The sequence below is a fragment of the Zalophus californianus genome, chromosome 7, assembly GCF_009762305.2.
Source record: "Zalophus californianus isolate mZalCal1 chromosome 7, mZalCal1.pri.v2, whole genome shotgun sequence".
Lineage (NCBI taxonomy): Eukaryota > Metazoa > Chordata > Mammalia > Carnivora > Otariidae > Zalophus > Zalophus californianus.
This window is the reverse complement of record NC_045601.1, coordinates 81927062-81950839: the sequence shown is the minus strand read 5'-3', so window position 1 is coordinate 81950839 and position 23778 is coordinate 81927062. Positions and strand designations below refer to the sequence as shown.

Sequence of the window (23778 nt, the reverse complement as noted above, 5' to 3'; positions counted from 1 at the left end):
ATGTCAAAAAAATTATCTTGATTTGTAATTAATGACTGTCACTACAGACTTCTGCAAAATACTGCCCTTTTTTTCCTTAAGTAAAATGAAGTATTTTATGAAAGTTAGAAATTTAAAAATAATAGTTTTTAAGTTGTTATCAGTTGGTTCATAGAAGACTGAATTTCTAATAACTTCAGTGGTATGGAAGGAAAAATAAAATAGTTCTTTTTAGCAAGTACTCAAATGTAAGTTTAAAAGGTGTATCAATGAGCCAAAAAAGTTCATAAGAACTTAGCCAAATTCAACATCTACTATCAGATAAGGAGCAGCTGAAGCTAATAATATTTGTCAAACTAGAATTTGCTTTCCTGGTGAGGCATTTATTTTACTGTACTTCCTCATGGAAATCTGTAAACTGTTAAGTAGATATGCCATTATACTCAGAAATCTTTGTTTTTCCTTCTTTTTTTTTTTTTTTCTCACTAATGTGCACGTTGAAGCCACTTTGAGCTCCATGAGGAGAGTCCCTTGCCATCCCTGGCAAGAGTGATTCATCAATAAAAAAAACATTCTGGAAAGAAACCAAGATTCTCAGGAGTAAAATCTGCAAGAAATCTAGCTAAACTATTCAAGTACAGGAAAGTTCAATTTTCACTTGAGAATCAGACTGAACTGGAAATATTTGTCTTCTATGCACGAGGACTAATTTTCTGAGTGCCACACTGTTGCCCAAGGGGTATTCCTCCTGTTAACTCAATCCATCAGATGAAGGAATACCATTAAAAAGTCCATTCCTAACCTAGACAGTTCTTCTCATTTCTAATGCTTCCAACTTTAGTACTTATGTGTCAATTATCATTTTTTGATAGAAAGTCTATATTATCCTCTGATGCTGACATGCAAAAAACTAATGAAGATTAACAAGAATAGACGATCCCCTAAGAATGCATCTTAGAACTTTTAATATTTTTTAGAGAATTCATAAGTGTGTTTATTGAAAAGTTAATCTCATAAATATGTATATTAATTATTTTGGTAGACAATCATAACTTTTGGACTAGCATGTTTATAACTTTTCAATAAACAAGCAAGCAGAAGGAGCTTACTGTGTTCTAAAAAGAATAATTTTATCAATTAAAATACAATCCACAAAAATTAAGCTTTTGAAATGAGATGACATGAAGGTTCACAACAAAATGGTAGGTAGAAAAAATAGGCATCCAATACTATATATACTACGTGACTCATATTTTGAAAGGATACTAGCACTGAAAATATATCAAAATGTTAGTACCAGTTATCTCTTTATTAGTAGAATTGTTGTTTTATTTTAAATATTCTTGAATTAATCAAATTCTCTAAAATAAGATTTTGTTCTTAAAAGACATGGCTATGTTTCTACCAATTTAACCTGACATTTTAATAAATTATACATTAGTTTTAATTTTTAAGTCATATGATTTTTCTATAACAAAACAGATAATTTTATGTTTTTACCTTATGAAAACTTCCATAAAATAATGTCTTCACTTCATCTGTGTCAAATGTAACAGTTTGTACCTCACCTCTTGTATCCTTGTTAAAGAATGATAATGTCTTGCTAGAAGCTGTAACCAACACATAATTGTTATTAAATCACACACGGTATGCTTTATGTTGGGAAAGTATTAACAAATAACACCTGCTGTAGAGATTTCTAAAATATTCAATCATTTAGGTTGAGATAAAATGTAATTAGAATATTTACTGATATATTTTTAAAACTTTAAACATAAAAGCATATATCAAGTAAATATATATATTCAGAAGGTTTTTAAAGAGACAGAAAGAGAAAACACAATCAAAAATATGTATGCATGTGCCTTAGTATAAGATAAAAATCCTTACGATCTGCAATCACTCCAACTTGTGGTTTGTAGTCTCTATCTGTGATTTGCCAAATTGCAAAAGGGTCGCTGGGAGTTTCTGGGAGAAGTCTGAACAATAATATAATCGTGTAGGAAGAAGGGAGTCCATTTGGATGTAGATCTCTGTTGGATAAAACATAATTGATTAGTTAGTTAATAGGGATTTCTCACCAGAAATAGAGGATATTTTAAATCTTTGTAGGATAATCTCACTATCGGTAGTATTAGAATCCATTCATAATAATCTCGTTACATATGAGAAGAGGAAAAATTTAGGAAACACATCAGAAGAACACACATTAAAGATCTCTTACATAAATAGATTATTTACTTTTGCGCTAAGGGTGCAAAAGTCTGGGAAATTGCCCAATGGTCTTTTATCCTACTGTTAAAAACTGTTAATATCCTGTTAACTTTTTCTAGACACAAAGATGATTATAAAATTACATAATAATTTTAGAGTGATGGGCATTATATCTATGGATGTAATTTAAAGAGAATGAATCTTACTTAATTCCCAATGTAAAAGGTATGAGGTCATAAGTCATATGGCTTAAGGTTTTAATTTCTCCTTCCCTATCTCTAGTCGTTTTTACACTTCCAAATTCCTCCCTTGAAATCAAATAAATCACATAATCTCCAGAAGCTCACATGTTCCCAAAAATAAAACCAGTAATAAATGTTAAGGCCATGTACATGTGCAAACGTTTAGTGATGATAAAGGATGTGATTCAATTAAAAGGAAGTGTTTCTTGGCTCTAAGACTATTAGACAAAAAATGTGGTCCCGTGTGTTCTTCCAGAGTTGAGTCAGTCATTGTTCTGGGGGAGCCTTTGAAGCAGGATTGATGGGTTTCCGTCTGAGACCATTTAATAATACTTTCTTCCTGGGGGTAGTGAAAAGGCTTTCTCAGCTCTTAGACAGAAAAGAAGCTATTCTTCCACAAACTGACAGAGGGCACAGAATGTCTCTTGAAGTTTCATGTCCCGGTATTGCACCACTGCTGCCTCCGGAATACGATGCTGCCCTGCTTCTTGAAACGTGTTCTGGGCAAGCTGACACAATGCCTTTTGTATGTGCAAAAACCCACTATCTTCATAATAATCCATGTTAAAAATATTATCCTCTCCATATTAATTCATCTCCCTCCCAATCCATTTTTCTCCTTCCTCAATTAGTGAGTGCTGATGAAAAAACTTTTAATTGCATTTATGCTTCTTCCTTTCAGCTTCTTTCAGCCACAAGTTCTGACTCTTGAGAACACAGTAGGCTCTCGTAAGTTAAAACGCAGGAATCATATCTTGTGGTGACTGAAAGTTAAACACTGGGTATTAAGGTTCACTGACAAATCTAAAGCTGTGAACCAACATGGTTAACCATAAAAGAGTTAGGAACTTCCAATGTGGTCAAACTACAACAATATGATCTGTGCTTTCTTAAAAGAAATTAGCTTTGGTTTTAGTCTGAATTTTCCATCAGCTTTCCCAAAGTTTTTCAAATTTCAGACATCATTTTCTGATCCTGTCCTAAGATTCTGAAGGCTTTATTTCTTCTTGTTCTTTTCTCTCCGTAAGCTGCCAAACACATATTTTCAACATTAAAGTGTTTTAATTCTAATAAATAAAAAATTACATATTTTAGTTATGATACCCAGGTGCAAACTTTCGCGAAGTAAAGTAACAACAGCTAGAGCTACCCCAACAGATTGCCAGAGCCCTAGCCAATAAAAACTAACCACTGCCTGTCTGATCTTGGACAAGCAAAACTGCCACAATATTTCATCTTCTGGAGATCTGAAACAATAAAAAGAATGCCCACTCGCATTCTGCACTTATTCCATTCTGTCCCTCTGCACCACAGTGAGAAATGTTCAAAATAATTAGTTGCCTTCCTATTTAAACAGCCTCCCTTAGAAGAAGCCTTAAATCTACAATCCTAGCCTTAAATCCTAAAAGGTCCATAATCCATAATAATACAGAACCAGGATGACATTCTTGGGTCTGCGAATAGCAAGGCTTGAGTCCTAGTCTCCTGTGGGACCTGATGGAAGACACTTAACTCGACTATTTTTAAGGAAACTAAATCATCCATAAAGAGACTGCTGACAATTCTAAAGCTTCTAGCTTTTAAGAAGTCAGCACAATTCTAAGAACCTCGGGAAAGTGTCAGGCCCATTATAAGAAAAGGAACCTCCTAGTTGTCACACTTACGCCGTAGGCTGATTCACAAAGGCATTCTTCTGAAGCTTGTAAGCTGAGTAGCTGGGGAAAGACCCTGACTCCAAAGAGACTCCTGGTACAGAAGCAAAATTCTTTTCCGTCAGGTTGTATGCTTCTAACATCTTAAAACCTTTACAACAAAAAAAGAAAAACCAATATTGAAATGAGGTTATTTTAATGATTTTATTGCTTAAATCCTGAAATAAATTAGTTCAAGGGTATAAACGCTTACCTGGTGAGGTGTAGCCATCCAAATAAATGAGAGGACAACCTGCAATGTAGAGTGCTCTTTAAGTACGATTCATCAACATGAAATACACACGTTGTATACGCACAGAAGTCAGCTATGTACATGTACCAAGTAACTGTTCATTCATTTATAAAAAATAACACCAATCTATCCTTTTATATGTTATTTTTTGTACACTTCCTTTGTGTGGTAGAAATTCTCGTACCGACTAGTATAATCAATGTTTTCTCCTTTAATTCTCCAACCCAAGTGGGCATTTTACAGTGTTCTTATGAATAGTAAAATAGAATGAAAGGATTTTAATAGAGAATTCAATAAGTTAAAATAGAGGTAAAAAGAATTAAATTTTCAGATGTTCCTCAGTAGATGAAAGAAGCTTTCTCCCATGGCATTTTAAAGGTAGGCAAAGGCAGGAGGAGTTTGCCCCTATTCAGCCATCTTTGACATGCCGCCAAGCCTCATGTTGGCCACCAAACATCACCTAACAGTGACGAGTGTGCCATAGTTTTCACCCTGAACCACCCCCCCAGAGCCAGGGCTACCAGGGTTTGGCTTTCAGGACCCCCTGCAGTACAAGGGAGACAACAGTACATCCAAACCCACTTCCCCCAGCGCAGCTCCATTCTGAACTCCAGCATAAGCTCTCACAGTAAAACCACGGCCGTTTGTTGACTACCGCCATCTCGACCTAGAGTTCTGAGTTTTTACTAATGCTTAATAGGGGGAAATATAACACTTGTAAAGTATAGCCCTTCTTAGGACCAGGGGTCTATACTAGCCACAAAACTGTCTCCATAATATAATATCCCAAGAATCAGCACTTATGGATGGGGAAGAGGATAATTGACTTAAATAATTAATCTTTGGTCCTTCACTGTATTTTAAAAACTGAACTTGAAGTCTTGGCAAAAAATAAAAACTCTACACCCAAAAAAACAAATGAAAACCGAGTGCATTTCTACGGAGTGCACATGCAAGGGTCAGTGTTTTCATTGCTCCCTTGAAGCACGGATGTTGACAGAACAAATACCAATTGGTTACTAATAGGGAAAACCTTCATCTTTCAGAAATGCACTTCGAAGCTGAAGATTAATTTACTCAAATGTCATAGCATCAGGATGGTGGGAAAGGGATATGTTAAAACATTTCATTTCCATACAAGGAATATTACATCGTCAAAGCTAAAAGCGGACCTCTGACAAACACACATTTAGCACAATCTCAATAGGAACAATGATTCATCAGATTCCCAAGTGATTTCCCCAGGATCTATTTATGCACAGACTTGATCCCATATAGGACAGACAGTTGTCCACTAAGTTGTTATCTTCCAAAACAGGTGAGATTGTAGATCCATTTGGACCAGGACTTACTTGAAGTGGCAGTTTCACAGACAAATGTAATGAGGTTGTCCTCAATCTTCTCAAAAGATTCAAAGTCATCAACAATGAACACATGCCGTTCGCTTGGTTTGCTGGCGATGTTGGCAAGCTCGTTGTAGTCAACGTCAGCCACGCCAACTACAAAGACACTGAACCCTGCAAAGCAGTGTTTATAGAGTGAATTACAGATCCTTTTTTCCGTCCTTTGTTGTTTCAGCAATTCAAAATAAAATCTTTTCAGAAATGATGCTGAATTTTCTCAGTAGATGCAGCAAATCCTTTTAATTGACATAAACTCTCTTTAATAAAGAGGTACTTTTTCCAGGTCTTCCTATTTTCTGGCTCAGAAAACTCAACTAATTGGGTTTCCTAAAATAAAATCCTAACAATTAAGAGAAGCACATTTTAACAGCAGGAAGTCTTCATGTGGTGCACGTTTCCTTCCAGAGACCCCCCAGTCCTAATCTACTCATCTATTCTATAGCTCTCTTAGGCACCATTAACATTTTAGGCTTATGTAATCCAGAAACCAAGAATGGGCTCATTTTAAAATCTGAGTTCTTGAAACTGATATTCTCAACAAACTCAGGCTCAAGGGCAGCACTCTAGCCATTTTCGAAATGGAATTGACAATTCCCACTGGCAATAGACTTTCATTTATTTAGGCTAATACAAATAAATAAAGCCTTCACTCCAAAAGCTTAATTTGAAAGTAGAAAAAATAGACTATATAAGAAATTAGTTCTCTAACGAGATATGAATAATGTAACTTAAGCAAGTATTCATAACTGCAAACTTAAATCAGCCAAAAGCCCAAAATACGTGTATATCCTCTTAAAGTGTGCAACATAAAGGCAAAAATTTATTTTAAAAAAAAAGTCATGGCAAAGAACAATCTGTATTGAAAGAAGACGGTATGACTTAGCGCTAATCATGACTCATACTTTTAGCCAAAGAATCCTGTATGTCCAGTTGACAAATTCCATATAACAAATTATTTTGTAATTTGCACAAAATATAATTCTCTCCAAAATATGTTAACCTTGGACTCTGCCTGGGGGTTGGGAATCGGGGGTGTGGAGGGTGTGAATGCAAGTACCGGTAAGACCTCATTTCATTCATTTTAGTAATGCTAAAAAATGAATCCAATGGGCAGTGTTGCCAGGAGGCTCTCGGGGTATTTGATTTTTCAAGGTCGACCCCAAAGATGTCTTCCTGAGGCCTCACTACACCTCCTTTCAGCAATCTGCATCGGGTCTGCGTCTGCAAGGACGTGCTAAAGCTAAAGGCTTCCCTATGCTTCTCCTTGCACGGGGACCCAGCACCAAAATTCATGTCTGCTGTGGCATGAAGCCTGTTCTAGGAGCATTCTCTTACTGCATTCTGTAGCCTGCCAGCCACTCTGGGGAAGGTAGGTTTGCTCTTTTATACACCCCGAGTCACATCTTCAGTGAAGATATATACCATGTCCTTTTGGAGCAATTACTAAACCATCCATGATTAAATATAAACCAACATTTCAAGGGTACGGAGTCCAGAGTAAAGCAGGAACAATAAAGTAAAAGCAGCAGTTTCAACTTTCGCAATCATTCCGGAACACGTAAAACACGTGAAGATCATGAGTGCGATCACCAGGCACCAGATTGCCAGGGCTTACCTGACTGCTGGATGACCAGAGCTGCCTTCTTGACCTCATCCTGTGACCGACCGTCTGTGACCACAACCAGCACCTTGGGGACATTCTTCCTCATGCCGCTCTCCCAGGTCAAGACCTTCTCCTTGATAAACGTGAGAGCCTTGCCTATAGAGTGTGGCATGGAACATTTTGGTGTCAGTTCTGTGAAAACTATCCAAGTGCCATTAGTCACACTCAATTGATAAGAATCTGAATAATGAAATGTGATAGTACACTTGGTTCTACCACGCCCAACACTTTGGAGAGTGAAGGTCGACGTACACTTTGATTAACTGTACCTGTCCTTGTGTTGCCTCCTCGGTACCTAATATTCTGGAGGGCCCCCAGGGCTTGGGCCTTGTCATTGTATGTGTTCAGCTTGAACTCAGACTTGACCTCATCACTGTATTGCACAAATGAGACCTGAAAGGAAATGTGGTCGGTGATGAGGTTAAGATGCCTCTTTTTATATTTTAATTTTCCAGTGGCTCCTCCTGGTGTTGATGGGCAAGTGTCTTAGATCTGACAGAATATTATAAGCTCTCTATAGCTAATGTTATAACACTGATACTATTGTCTCATTAAATTCTCTCATTTCTACTCCTCGATGAAATTGTTGATAATATTAACATTGTAAATATGCTGTATTCACATGGTATCCACATCCTCTCTCTAGGATGTAGGAAGGGATGGGTAAAGCTAGGGAAGAGTGAAGTCCCAGGATTAGAAATGAGAACACACCATCTTGAACTCAAATGTCGGCGAAGCAATTGGTTCTCAGCCAACTGCTTCTTCTCATTAACTGCATCCACTCTTTATGGTAATACTAAAATGTTGCCTATGTGATAATAATCAGCACCCACCACAAGTGTAGTAACAGTATGATTAACTGGACAGAGTACAGGCTTCATAGTCAGAATTCAAATCCTGGTTCTGCCCATTGGTAGCTATGTGACACAGGGCAAATTCTCTGCATCTCTGGGCTTTTGTTTCCATATTAGTAAAATGGAGATAATTATACTTACTTTCTAGAGTTGTTTTAAGGACTGACAATCATATATAGAAAGTCCTGGTACATAGAAGTTAATAAAATACAGTACTTATTTTTTTACTCTTTACTAGAAATCTCAATTTCTAGAAGGATGAAAAAGATGGCTTGGTTGCTAATACATTAAATTAAGACTATAACCAGCTTGAATTTTTACTCTTCTTGGGTTGGAAAAATGTTCCCAGGATTATTTGGGGATTTGAAATTTAGTATATTCCATAAAAAAAAGAAGTGATTTGTTTATGAAATTATTTGTGGCTTATGTCAAAATCTCTTACTTTCATAATCTAAGATGCCACAATGACCAAGTACAAAATGCCACACACCCACTCCAGTCACTATTCATCACTGAGTCCTCTAACTTAACAGAGTATGACAATCATAATGCATTTAATTTCCAGAACATTAGATGACCTTTTGTGGAAATGTATCATCATCGGAAGTCTTAAGCAGGAAGTCAGAGTAGGAATGCCCTAAACTCTTCAAAAGGAGAATCATCTAGCCAAGAGAATACCTAGAGGAGGGTTTATTTTTCTATTTGCCATCTATGCCCAACTCCTTCCCAAAAATTCATGTGTCAAGAAAATAGTAAATAACAAAAGTTAAAACATAGTTTATACTGAAAAGCCTTTCTACTTAGGGGCGCCTGGGTGGCTCAGGCGTTAAACGTCTGCCTTCAGCTCAGGTCATGATCCCGGGGTCCTGGGATCGAGGCCCGCATCGGGCTCCCCGCTCAGCGGGAAGCCTGTTTCTCCCTCTCCCACTCCCCCTGCTTGTGTTCCCTCTCTCGCTGTCTCTCTCTGTCAAACAAATAAATAAAATCTTTAAAAAAAAAATCCTTTCTACTTAAAAACAAATATTCAAAGGAAACAACAAGACATTACAAATGAATAGCCACCTATGAAATAGTACCCACCTGAATTCCAGCAGGACTGATTTCATCAAAGGCTCCCACAGTATTGAAGATGAATTTTACAACTTTGTTAAAATTATCATCCCCGATACTCCAGGAGGCATCAGTCAAGAATACAATGTCTGCCTTGGCCCCTTTGCATACTGAGGAAAAAAAAAAAACAGAGAAACCCCAAATCTCATGAATTTTTTCATTCAAATGAAGTTACAAAACCAAGAAATGTAGCCTAAAACCCCACTACTCAAGGTGTAGTTCAGCAGCAGCCGCATCTCCTGAGAGCTTCTTAGAAATGCAGAATCCTTGGCCCTACCCCAGGCCTCCTGGATTCGATTAACAACAAGATACCCAGACAAATCACATGCACAATGAAGTTTGAGGAGCACTAGTCTAACGGGCCCTCAATTTCTGCTCTGGAATTACTCCATCTGTTTAGATCCATTATGCAAATATATGTTCTTTCCTCATGGAACTGTTCAAGTGGCTTCAAACAATAGAAGAGGAGGAAATCAAATGAAAAGCAATGATGTCCAGAATTTAAGAACAGCCATCAGTGGGTATAGAGATTTTGTGTATAATTAGTGAAGATTTGGTGCAAATAAGGTGTCTTTTCATTTTAAATTAGGCCACTAGAATTATAGGGAGGGAAGAAGGGAAAGAATAAAATAATGTCTTTGATTTGAATTTTCAGACTTGGAGGGTTAAAAAAAAATTAAAATTTCAGTATATAAAAACCTAACATGTAGAATATACAGCGCTAGCAGTGAACCCTAATGTAAACTGTGGACTGTGGATGAAAATGATGTGCCAATGTAGGCTCATGGATTGTAACAAATGCACCACTCTGGTGCTGGATGTTGACACCAGGGGAGCCGGGGTGGTGTGGGGGAGGTTATATATGGGAACTCCATGTAGTTTCAGCTCAATTGTGCTGTGAACCTAAGATTGCTTTAAAAAGTAGAGTCTCTTAAAATAAAATTAACATTTTAAGCCAAATTTATTTACTGAATTTCTTTCAACAGTCTAATTTAAAGAAACCCATTATTATTTTACCTTATAATAACACTATTTGCCCTGTATAATATTATTTTATCATATAAGAATACACTTTTAATTTTTAATTTTATTTATGTAATAGGTTTAATAAAGTTGTAGCATTCTAGAACCTTCTAAGACAAAAGAAAAATGCTTTTAAAATCTGAAGGTCTTTCAGTTAAATGCTGGAAACAGAATGTGGGAAAAAGAATAAACCAGTAGTTAATTAGCTTAAACTTAAATCTGATAAAACACTGAGAATTGCCCCAAATTACTGAGAGACCAGTCCTATTAGCTCAGCACGTCTTTTTGCCAGTTCACTGCAAGTGACAATTATGTCTCGAACTTCAGTGAATGAATATTTTTTAGCTTTGTGCAATCCAGGGCAGAAGCCAGGAATTCCAAAGCCAAAGGCCCCACGGGTAGGTTGAAGATACAGCCAAAACCGTTCACAGTGCCTACTGATGCCGGCAGCCAGGAGAAAGGAATGCCCATCATGTGACCATGGACTAGGTAAAGTATCACTAGACATTAATCCGCAAAATCAAGGAAACAGAGTTCCAACTGAAGCACTATAGTTCATGACTGATTTCATACACACCAAAATGGGCCAGGGGAGAACAATTACCGATAATCTTTTTTTTTTTAATCTAAAAATTCTTCAGCAAGAATAGTAAATCGGAAATACCCTATATCAATTGGAAATCATGTATAGGCTACATAAATAAGAAGGCTATAAATCCCTACCAGCTGAATGTACCGCCACTTACCATCCCGGGCCGGTGGAATTGTTGGAGGGGGAGGAGGTGTGGGTGGCTCCGTAGGGGCTTCTGTTGGTTTTACAGCTAGAATTAAAAAAGAATAATTAGAAGAACGGAACCTGTGCAAATTTCATATCACAGGAAGTCCATTTTACGAGGAATTTAAGTCCTAGATAGCAAATCAAATCTCATTGGCACTGATAGACTGGAAATTCTATTTTACCCAAATTTGGTGTCATCTGTAGTCATTCGAACACTGACTACAGCTGCGGAAAGCAAAACCACGACTCAAAGGACACATGAAAGACCTTCGAATAGGGTCAGTGAGTAAAAGTCACTACTATGGGTGCATATTCACCTTCTCACTGCCAGCAAGAACCTTATCTCTCTCCTGTAGCCTTTTCCTTAAAATAACACCAACTCTGTAATGGGGAAAACGTGGATTTGTTATAGAGAAAGGTCCTGAACCAGCTACAGATTCCTTCTTCATGAATCTGCCGTCATTATAATTACTGTGGTCCATAGGAAGAAGTGCCTACACGGGAGTCACTTAAGTCTCCCTTACCTAGAACATTCTATTCTGAAGCCATACAGAGATTTTCAGATTACTCAAAAACTTACTGGTATGTTCTTTGACAGAGACTCCAGGTCCCTCGAGATTTGGTGTCTGCACAAAAACAGTGACACCATAATCAGCGTCTGGTGAAAGACCAGTGAAGCAGTGACTGGTTTCTGATCCACGCACTGTGATTTCTTGTCCTCTGCTTCCTGATTATGACAAAAGGAAATACCAGTGTCACCATCAACTGTATTTAAAGACATTTTTATATATCATTTCATCTCTTTCACTCCTTTACTGAAGTTTAAAATGTCGCTACTATGTGCTCCAGTTCTTTATTATTATTTTTTTTTAATTTTTTATTTTTTTGGCACACGTACCATCTGCAGGGCTTAATTTTAGCCTGTAGGAGGTGGCTGCCCGGTGAGGTGACCATCTAACACAGAATGTATCCCACCCAACCTGGTAAGTTTTCAGATCTGTCACATTTAAATACACTACAAAATAAAAAAAGAAATAGATTTACTTTGCAAATAAAGACAAAAAAGCATACTTTTAATCATAACACAATTTTAAAACTTCTGTGGCTGAAAAAAAAAGCCTAAATTCTTAGTATGTCTCCCTGTAAGAAACTTACATGAAACGTACATGAAAATGTGGTACAGCTAAATCAGACCTCTCTTTCTATCACTAATTTTCAAGGGAAAGAAATTCCACATAGTCCCACTGGACACTACATGTTGTCTCATGTAAAATAATAAGAAATTTTTCTAAAGGGCTATCTCCTAAGTCTTTAAATAGTTATTCAGTACTTGTTGATGACAAAAATCTATCTTTGGGCTGAGTCAGTAATCACGGCATTTCTGTGAAAACTTTCAGTTAAATCAATGCATTTAGGTAATATATTTTTAAACATCATATGTCAAAAAAGTACGTAGCATTCCAAATCTAATTTTACAGATCATTCATGGATAAAATCATAATTTCTATACTTTTTATCTTTCAAAATTCAAAATATATCTTATGAGAAATAAAAATATCTCATCACATACATCTTTGTATATTCAATTATATTCCTTATATATTTGTTTGGCTGGACAAGAAAGAACCACTTATTGAATGCCAAGGAAACATGCATATGTTAAGAAGAAATAAAATTAAAAGAGGCTGACCTTGCAATTTGTACTACATTTTTCTTACAACCATGAAAAAAATACGTGACTCACAGGTAGTGCCTTGATCCGTCAGAGGGACACTGAGTCCAGAATCATACTGAGCGTAAACATTCACATCATAAGTAGTGCTAGGATTGAGATTGTGTAGCGTGTATGATGTCATTTCTCCAACAAAAACTTCCATGGGCTCATTGGAACCTTTAATAACAATCACAAAAAGACAAAGAAATATTCCACCCCAGTCTCATATTTTCCTTAAAATCAAATAACTTATACTCAAATGATAGTATGAATACCATTAATTCCACAGCCCATCATGCACTTGCTCACTGTAACACACGTTCCATTATATAGTGAATACAAAACTATAAGCAGAGACTCAATTCTTCACCTCTTATTCTTAAAGCATACACAGCACAGTACCTAGAATGTAGTAGATATGTCATCAATGTTCCTTTAATGAATAAATTCTATCACACAGTCAACTACTCTAAACCCTCAAGCCTCTTCTCTAAGCCCCACTTTGGCAGTTTTGCATATGCTCACTTAACATTTTTCCAGTTTGTCGTAGAGATGATTTAAGAACTTCTGTCTTGGTCCTCGACCCACAAGTTTGGTTACTAAAGGTCCTCAGTTACCAACACCTCCTCCTCCCTTCGGTTATCTCTCTTAAGGCCCATGTTTCCCTTCTCTTGTCCTCTCTCCTCAATCTTTTCCTAGCTCACACCCTTCCTCAGGTGTGGAAGAGACCCTGGCAAATTTGGTATGAAGAGTATTTTTCTTCCATTTTGCTAAGCATACGGACAGAACAGGAATAAAGATAGCAAATCACTTAATCAAGGTGATATCCATTTAGGTGCACATGTCAATGGGAAGTTGAAAGCAAGCCCAGCAAGAAAAAACTAAAATGCATATGCCCCAAATGGAATAACACCTTGACATACTGGAAAAGATAAGAGTTTATAGTGATTAAATATGCATTATTTCACAATCATAATAGCTTATAGAATGTCTGGACACAGATTCCATTTGTGTAATTTTATGAACCAGGCCAAAGTTTTTAATTATGCAATTTAATGAGAGTCTCATCTGCACTCATAGTAACAATGACACTTCAGACTATTGGCTTAGAACATTCTTTCCAAAAATGTCTTGCCTCTTGTGGGAGGGGATGTGACAACTGAACTACCAAGAGAATCTAATGAGCTCTCCCTCATAAACAAACAGCTTTCTGATGCATTTTTATGATAATAAAGGTGCTTCCTTACCCACTGGCTTATACACAATTTTATATCCAAGAACCGGAGAGGGTGAAGGATCCCAGGATACCCTGAATCTCGTGTACCATTCGTCAGAGATGTGTATGTTTTGTGGTGGAAGCAGTCCCACTGCAAGCAAATATTGGCACACATTACTGACCTTTCATTGACACACAAGGAGGGCATAGACCTTTATGAGTACTGACTATGAGTACTGATAGTGCGGTCCCATGAGAATAATTTAATAAAATCCTATAATGTCCTCATCCAGAAAACAATCTAAAAGTTTTGCAATGTTCAACAGAAAGCTTAGCAGTTATCCAAATTCGAACAGCACTCAAATGGACTCAGGAACTGAGGTGTCCCAGAGCTGTTAGGTTATATAATGTAGAATTACAGAAACTACAAGAGATCTCATACCATTTTTAACATGTTATAGATTACAGATTGTTAGAGCCAAAAAGCAATTTAGAAACTGTCTAGTCCAACCACCTTATCACATAAATAAGATTCAATTTGCCCAAGACCACACAGCTAGCTAGTGACTAAAATGATATTCATTCCCAGCACCCTTCTATCCTCCCCCAGCATAACCTAGAGCAAATCCTCAAGCCTCCAGAGGTACTTACTGCCTCCAACTACACACCCTGTAAACCAATGCTGTCAGGCAGCATGCTGAGTCGTCCCTGAGTTATTATTTATCGCATTACACAAATAAAGAATTCAACTTAAAAACTTTTTTTGCAAGAGAAACTAGAAACGGCTTTGGCACATCCTGGAAAATTCAAGTCTGGTAAAGATTTTTTTATATATTTTGAAAAGCACAAAATTCTAAAACATGCCATTTCCCCTAGAAAAGTACCAAAATATATTCTAAAACCAAAGGGAATGTGAAAAATGAAAGGTTGTTCAATTTAAATCATCTTGAATCACTAAACTGAGTCTCCATTGATTCAGTCCTGTAGAAAATAAGTATCAATAAATATATAAACTCCTAGCCTTGAGAGACTAAACTAAAACAACTCTAGTCACGCTTTTCTCTTGGGAGTTTTTAAATGTTACCTCTCCCAAATTCTGTAATGTCAAGATTGTTTAAGCACCAAAAGAGTTGGGGCAACCGAATGTAGCAAGGCACCTGAAATCATTTACTTAAGTGGATTTTTGCAGAATGAAGTGGAAAGAAGAACACCCATATTGACCAGTAACAGAACTCAGACCTATAGCCCAGCCTGCCTTTATGCTGAACCAGTGACTTTCAATCTTCGCTGTACACTAGAATGTAAGCAGATCCAGGTCACACCTCAGACCAAATCCATTAGTATCTCTGGGGGTGGTACCCAGGCACAAGCATGTTTTAAAGCTCCTCAGGTGATTCCAACAAGCAACTGACTTGGAGAATCTTTGCTCTAAACAGGAAGAAATTGACTCCTGTGGGCGTCTGGGTAGCTCAGTCCTTAAGCATCTCCACTCTGCGGAAAGCCTGCTTCTCCCTCTCCCACTCCCCCTGCTTGTGTTCCCTCTCTCGCTGTGTCTCTCTCTGTCAAATAAATAAAAAAAAATCTTTAAAAAAAAGAAAAAAGAAAAGAAATTGACTCCTATGTAAGTTAGAAAGGGGCCCGAATGCAAATAATTTTCTGTAAATTACTTGGTACAATAGAAAAAAAATTGTAAAGACAAAAGATGATTGATAATCATCTTGCTTCTTTATGACTTAAGATTCTATCAAGATAGTGTTTTTTGCTGATACTACATTGACTGAGTTAACAGCTACCTCCTTCACTGATCCCACACAAACTAAAACATTATTCAGAAAATATGCGATGGTTTTAACAAAACCATCTCAACAAAACAGAACATGCAGATTTTTGTCTCCTTTTTCTTCTTTTAGTGGACTTCTAAAAAGTTAACATAAAATTCTGTTCCCATATCATTTTTGCCAAAATTCAATGTTTAATGTAAATGTTAATGCAGCATTATGTAGTATTTGGGATGCATTGGTAAAGGCAAAACTTAAAGATTATAAAAGGGATAAGACATTTACCAGTTCTTCCATTTCCTGTTAGATGGCCACCATCTCCATCTTCATAAACAGGAATAACAGTAATTTTATATGGAGTATCAGGTTGCAGCGGCTGCAGCATCACATTATTCCTTCTGCCTGGGACTGTGGTCTGTAGGGAAGTTAAATTACAAATTAATTATCAGCCAGAGGCCTTCCAGATCAAAAGACAACACTGTTTTATTTCTATAAACAGCCAGCAATGGTTTCTTCATGTTTTGCTTCTGTTACACAATGCTCATGTCAAGGTCTACACTGTTTCTGTGCAGCACGCAAGAATGGTCTGAGGGTCAGAGAGATCTGAGCTCGAATCCCAGATCAGCCATTTACCAGCCTTGTGACTTCCTGTCTCTGGAGGAAATTGTGCAGATGAAAGGTAAAACCACGCATGACACCTCGGTGCACATTACTGACTACTGCAGCACACAGCAGCCCCACGTTTGTCTCCATCTCCCATCTGTGTGTTACATTTTCATGCATGCCTGCAACAAATACACACCATACAGCCACGGTGGGCCAGGAGTGGTGATTGCTGTTGGGAATGCATTGGTGAGCAAACATGGACTCCGAGCCTGCCCTCAGGAATATCAGCTTCACTGATACTAATTAGGTGGAAAAGATGAAAAACAGGAAATGGAAAATACATTCAACTACCTCCATGAAGAGGATGCGAACCAGATAAATCTCTCAGTCTCTCTTCCAACACTATGCTTTACTTCTACAAACAACGTGCCTCACTTATGCCAGTGATTCCCGGCACAGAGTCCCCTGGTTACAAATGGTGAATTGGGGGGGGGGGATTATATTTTTAATGCTTTCAGGAAGTGGGGAAAAGTCAAGTACCTGTGCATGGCAATTTATTAAAATATAAATGTTAAAGCACCAGCTTCTTTGCTTTGGCAAATTAAGTGTGGTAGTACTGTTTATCTCATTTTGATCAGAAACTCTAAATGACAATTACATATGTTTCTGATGAATAAAAATGCAGGTTTGAATTAAAGTTTAATATATCAAGTTCAAATAGATGAAACATAACATGGGGAGAACAAAGGGGAAATGATCCAAGAGGGTCTGTGGCAAAATGGTTGTAAACCACAGATCTAACTGCTTTACTATCAATATTTTGTGTAATTTTTCTACTGACCTATTGCTTCCATCAATCAGTACACTTTTTAAAAAGTGGTGAGCTTTTCCATCCATAGCAAATGGATATGCCTGGTGAGGGCAATGAGGAAGCTACAAGAAACCTAAATCTGGTTCTCGAGAGATAGTGTGACACACAAAAAGTTTGAAACTAATATGAAAGCATGTCTATTCCAAAACCAAAGTGTAATGAAAAATGTTAAATTTAAAGAAAAGAGACATCAGTTAGCACTTGAATACTTAAGGGGTATCTTGTAGAGAAATTAGATTTAAAGAAAGGATAAGGTTTGGATGGTCACATCTTTTGAACATTAAGTAGCTCAGAATATTAGGTATCATGTCTCACTAGACCCAGTTCCAATGAAGAAAATTTGGTGGCTAGAAATACACATTTCATGCAATAAGACAATTTTCCAATCTGTCTTTAGAACAGAAATGGGCCCAAAGACATTGATTCTCTGTAATGTGGGAGGCCACATTAGACGCATTTGGGTGTTCCCAATATCATGTCAGAGGAAATCATGGAATGAGGAATTGTGTGACTGTCACACAATTACTCAACTGTAATCACAGTACACTTCCAAAGAAAAAAGCTTAATTTCACCTTCCAACCAGGTGAAAGTTTACAAAATGCTCAACTAAGTGAGAAGTGGACTCACATATTCATCAATGGGATCTCCAACAGTGGGAGAATAAATGATCCTGTATTGCTGAACTGGCCCATCGGCATGATCCCAGGATACAGAGAGGCTATTGGTTGTCTCCCCAAAGACTCTCATATTTCTTGGTCCACTTCGTGGTACTAAATAAATAAAAATACAATCAAGTTAATTGCCTGCCTGTGAGCACAGTGGACATGGGGGTGGCGGGAGGGGTATTAAAAGAATTTTACCCGGGTCAAATTAAGGAAGTCATTTGTGGGAGTTTCACACTCATTAGGATGTTTACTCCCTTATGATAAAATATAGACCTCCTCTGGTTTTAATGTGAAACCATAAACAACAGAGAGTGCTACATTTCAGAGCTACGGTTACATGCTGAACTTTCAGTGACACTGAGCTAGGTTTGAGCTTAAATATAGAGACTGGGAGAGAAAGGGATTATTTTAAACTACCATAACCACCTCCTGTTTAATGAAACATAGAGGCAGAGCCCTCACATTTCTAAAGTGCCCGCCTGGTGACAAGACTCACTTCAGGGCAGAAGAGCACAGCCTCTCCTTAACTTAAGTCCCAGATGAGAAAATAGCCCATAGCAGTTCACTCAGCACCAACGGCTGTCACAGGCCCAGAGCCTCAGCCTGGAATTTGAATGTGGGGATGCCCAGGCAGAACCGCATGCCCAGGCCTACCCTCGCCTGTGCAGGGGTGGAGAGAGCTCTCACCACCTCTCACTCACCACCCACCTCCCTCTTCTCACTCACTCAGAGAAGCCCCGCCAACCAAGTTATAAGGGAATGGGGTGGAGAAAGGATTTCTGCCTCACGCGTTCGGCCCTGGCCAGGGCTGGGATTCCCCTCTCCATCAGAGTAGAGAGCTACAATGTTCACAGAATAGGGTGTGTCAGGAATCAGCCGCTCCAGGTGCACGGTGCGTGTGTTTCCTGGCGCCACAATCTGGAGGGGAGGAAATTCCAAATTCTGCTTGACAGCAACTCAAATGCTTATCAAGTCTTCTATTAGTCAATGTAGTAACATTTATAATAAAAAGCTAAGCCTAGGCACATCAGAAGCTAACTACTATACTTCCTCATGAGATCCTACAAAGCCACACTGTGAGATACAATTTCTCCTCAGAAATTCCCCCTCCCAAAAAAAAGTGAGTTCACACTCACTAAGCTAATAAACATACTAAGCTACCCTTACTAGCTTCAATCATCTCTCATTTATGTTTGTTGTGAAGATTCCCAAATACAACATCCGGGATTCATGGTAGTTACCTACGGAGCATCCCGAATGTTAGACACACATAAGAGAAGGGATCCCCCACACGCTAGTAGGGAAGACATTTTGTGTTAAAATAGAGAGCCACTCCACAAATGGATAAGGGCAATGTTGTCCCACCATACACAAGGGACAGGCAAATCATTTGTTTTTCTTTGTTCACCACCATTGTCCATATTTATAAAGACATAAATTAGTCTATTGATTTACTTTCCCTTAGGTATTCTGAGACTACTCTTATACAAATTAGTAGTTTCTGATTCTTACATTATCAATCTACTTATAAAACTGAATAGTACTGGGAACGGAAAATAAACTGGACAATTTGTAAGAGCCAGCGAAGGCAAACATTAAGATATTTTCATAACATGGGGCACCAGGGTGGCTCAGTGGGTTAAGTGTCTGCCTTCAGCTCAGGTCTTAATCCCAGGGTCCTGGAATTGAGCCCCGCATCGGGCTACCGGCTCAGTGGGGAGCCTGCTTCTTCCTCTCCCCCCCTGCTTGTGCTCTCTCTCTCTTTCTCTCTGTCGCAATCTCTGTCCCTCTCTCTCAAATAAATAAATAAAATCTGTTTTAAAAAAAAGATTTTCATAATAGAGACATTTCTATGTTACAACAAAAGCCCATATCGACAAGGTCTATCAATGATTTGCATTTACTACTGGTCTTTTTAAGTCATATATTTAATTTGTATTTTCCCAAAATTCATTTTTGCCAACTCACCCTATAGTTAGTACACCTGCCTTAAATCATTAGGAGCAACCACCTAAGCATTATTCATTATCATGTTTGTGGCTGGCATTCTCACAGGCCAGCAAACAAGGCACAAACCCAAGGCTATGTTCATCAGGAAAGGACGTTTCCATGAGACTGGGGGCCACACCAACAACTGACTTACTGTTCTGGCCCAGCAGCCATGGCAGGAGGCGCAGGGAATCTACACAGTTCTTGGACTGAACTCTAAGAGGACAAAATTACTTACAGATTCCGAGGGTCTCGTGCCAGCCACAGGAGAATACACGATGCGATACTGTTGCACGGGCCCGGGCGCGGGGTCCCAGCGGACGTCGAGGCTATTTGGCGTCGGATTGTACACGTGGACATTCCTTGCCAGCCCTCTCACCACTGAGGAAAGAAAAGCCGACACATCTATGCTGAAGCTTGTTTATATATGTCAAGCTTTCATGATCACTTCTCTAGGACTTATGCTCTGTAACAGGATAAAGCACTGTCCTCCTTCCATTTCTAATTATCTACACACAAAAGCAGATTAAAACCCTCCACATCCAAATTTAGTTGAAGTTAGCCAATTACGGCCTTTGTCTATATGGTAGCAAAGTTGTTGCCAATAAAAACAAGCTAGTAAAATTAGTAGTACTGGGCTGGCCATAAAAGGACAAGGGATAAGGGACAAGAATCTGGAAAAGAAGCTTTGGTTTTACAACACAGATAATGGAGAGATAGAGAAAAGGAATTGTACAGTGTCTGTCTTCTAAGTACAAACTGACAGCAGCTTTGAAGCCCATCTAATTCAGTCCGCTGGCTTCAATTATTCATTCCTTCTTCATTCAAGAAATAGTTACTGATGTGTTCCGTGATGAAAAGAAAAGGCCAGGGCGCCTGCGTGGCTCAGTCGGCTAAGCGACTGACTTCAGCTCAGGTCATGATCCCGGAGTCCCGGGATCGAGTCCCACACTGGGTTCCCTGTTCAGCAGGGAGTCTGCTTCTCCCTCTGACCCTACCCCCTCTTGTGCTCTCTCTTGCTCTCTCTCAAATAAATAAAATCTTTTTAAATTAAAAAAAAAAATAAAAGGCAAAAGGAGGGAGAAATAGAACATACACTCAGTTCTCAATTAACTGCCCGAAGTGGGACTTAGAAAAACATACAAATTAAATCCATGTATTAACCCCAAAGTCTACTTGAGTCAACAACATCATCTTTCTAGAGCACTAATCTCTTACCAAAAGAAGCCACCCATACTTGCTTCCTTTTAACCATCAGCAAATATATTTTTAAAGCCAAAGAAATTATTTATTAGTATGCACAAAAGCCTGTAAGCACTATTATGAAGAACGGTAAAACCACTATAAACTGGTTTCTCAAGATGTTAACAGCAAAAGAAAGCACACAGAATTTTGATGACCAAAAGCACTTCATGAGCAAACCAGAGAAATGTGCAATCAAGTAATGTGATAAACAATTCACACTCTCAAAGCCCATTACAAAGCACTGCTTCACACAAATGTATAAAGCACAAAGCAAAGCAAAATGAACTTTCGTCAGTGAAAGAGAATGACTGAAATAGCAGACTGATGATCGTATGCACATTCATAAATCCTGATAGTATCGTTTCAGAAAAAAAACACCATAATAAATGTGTTATTTCATACATCGAAGTGTTAACAGTTGGTGGTGTTTGGAAGATAAATCATGGGTAATTGGTATATATTTATTTTATCATTCAGAATTTTCAAAATTTTCTTAGTGGGCCTATGTGTCCTTTAAAATGAAAAGCAAAATTTATAATGAAAAAGCTAAATTTTTCTTCCTTCTCAACTTACATGTTCTTCCAGTATCTGACGTGCGTCCTCCATCACCTTCAGTATAAACAGGAACTACTGTAATGGTGTATGGGGTATCTGGCTGCAGATTCCTAAGAATGGCGTAATTGGTATTCCCAGGGATCGGTACCTAAACATTTTAATAAACATAAAGCACTTGATTTGAAAAACTTGTAAAAGAAATAATACCTCAATGTAATACGCAAAATACTAACTCAAGACCAAGTCAAGAAGCAAGTTCTGTAATATTGGGATATAAGTTGCACCCCATATGAACCATTACAAGAGGTTATAAAGACTTCTCTAGACCCCTAAGCTCACTCTAGGATCCCCCTTTAGAACTTCCAGAAATAATTACCTCCCCCAGCTCAATCCCCCCTCCCCCCATCACCCTGGCACTAAGGCAACAATCTATTACCCTCTGTCAAGTTCTAGTAAATGAATACGAACTTCTTCAACCCTAAAGCAAATCGGTTAACATTTTTAGCTCAGCCTTTAAATCATTCAGCTACAGGTTAAATAAACATGTAATTTTCACTCCAGGACATAATTACCAGCTCCTCTGGACCACCTGCTGTTGGTGCATAGAAGAGCTTATACTGACGAGGGTTTCCCTCTGCATGGTCCCAGCGAACATTCAAGGTGCTGGTAGAAGGGTCATACACTCTGAGGTTCCTCACAGTATTTAGAGGTTCTGCAATGCACAGAAATCACATGACACTATGATCCTAACCGCCAAGCACACTCGAAATGCTTTATAGTTTTACCTAATACCTTGATATTTCCAAGGCACCTCGAAGGTGGCAGGGACCCCACAGTGGGGCCCCTACAAATATTTGTTGAAGTGGTGTATAAATAAAAGAAAGCCTGTGGTAATCCGGTACATATGTCTCCTCTCCACAAGATATTTTTGTCCCAGGGTGTTTTTTTGTTTTAGTTTGTTGTTTTTTAATCTTAGAATGTAATAAATATCTTTCTTCATAAACAGAGACCGGTAACTCCAAGCAAGGATATTAAAAGCAATTAATGTCATTTTAAAAAATGCATTAAAATTTGATTAGCAAAACCGAGTCACCCCACTGTTTCCAGGTAAAGGTAGGATTCTGTGGTAGCTATTAAAGAAGCTATAGGAGTCTGGTACTTACTGGTCTTGCCTCTTCCCGTCATCCGACCTCCTTCGCCATCAGGATAGAGGGAGGACACAGTAATGGTGTAAGGAGTATCAGGCTTCAGTTTCTGCAGGACCACACTGTTCTGCCGCCCCCCGATTGTGGTCTGGAGCAAAACAGGGCTAAGTGTTAGCCTTGTTCTTTCCGTCTCACTGATCTGTTATAGAAAGCTCTTTCTACAAGGGAGCTGGTTTGAGACCCTGGCCAAAATCTGGAAACACATACCACACTGAAGGTTTAAAGTATATCTTATGGTATCATTTTTTTAAATTTTTTTATTAACATATAGCGTATTACTTGTTTCAGGGGTACAGGTCTGTGATTCATCAGTCTTACACAATTCACAGTGCTCACCATAGTTATGGTATCATTTTAAATATAAAATATGCACTTTAAATCATAAAAGGCACTCTAAGCCTTAAACTGGTGACCTCAAAAAGATAGTCCAACTTGCTCACCACCAGCACAGCAAAATTTCATCCAAAACACATTTCACAGATCTCTTCCCCCAAAAGGCATTAATCATAAGTGAGCTAAAAAGGAGCTTTAAGATAGCAAAGAATTGCCAAATATTAGAAGCTCCACACCATTTGCTACTATTTTTACTTTTGTACAGAGGTTTATTTATTTGCTTTAGAAAACACATTAAAATCATTCAGTAGAAGATCTAAAACTTTGATGTTCCCCCCCCCAAAACTGCCATTCTAACAGCATTAGCTGTGCAAACTATGTGACTGGACC

The 23778-nt window shown here is 38.2% G+C and overlaps 1 protein-coding gene across 4 annotated transcripts in view; it reads right to left on the bottom strand.

Moving 5' to 3' along the window:
- The window catches only part of COL12A1 (collagen type XII alpha 1 chain), a 116012-nt gene that overhangs the window by 26283 nt on the left and 65951 nt on the right, over nt 1–23778 (bottom strand). For all 4 annotated transcript variants that reach the window (XM_027601982.2, XM_027601980.2, XM_027601983.2 and 1 more), the window contains 20 exons: nt 23014–23143; nt 22423–22562; nt 21869–21998; nt 20289–20431; nt 18850–18979; nt 18024–18166; nt 16204–16333; nt 14172–14291; nt 12955–13101; nt 12109–12225; nt 11791–11937; nt 11179–11253; nt 9380–9519; nt 7715–7838; nt 7398–7541; nt 5732–5896; nt 4341–4379; nt 4100–4238; nt 1870–2012; nt 1480–1589 (listed from right to left, as the gene is read on the bottom strand). In XM_027601982.2, the coding sequence (XP_027457783.2) occupies nt 1480–1589; nt 1870–2012; nt 4100–4238; nt 4341–4379; nt 5732–5896; nt 7398–7541; nt 7715–7838; nt 9380–9519; nt 11179–11253; nt 11791–11937; nt 12109–12225; nt 12955–13101; nt 14172–14291; nt 16204–16333; nt 18024–18166; nt 18850–18979; nt 20289–20431; nt 21869–21998; nt 22423–22562; nt 23014–23143 (2556 nt within the window). The remainder of the gene's footprint in view (nt 1–1479; nt 1590–1869; nt 2013–4099; nt 4239–4340; nt 4380–5731; nt 5897–7397; nt 7542–7714; nt 7839–9379; nt 9520–11178; nt 11254–11790; nt 11938–12108; nt 12226–12954; nt 13102–14171; nt 14292–16203; nt 16334–18023; nt 18167–18849; nt 18980–20288; nt 20432–21868; nt 21999–22422; nt 22563–23013; nt 23144–23778) is intronic.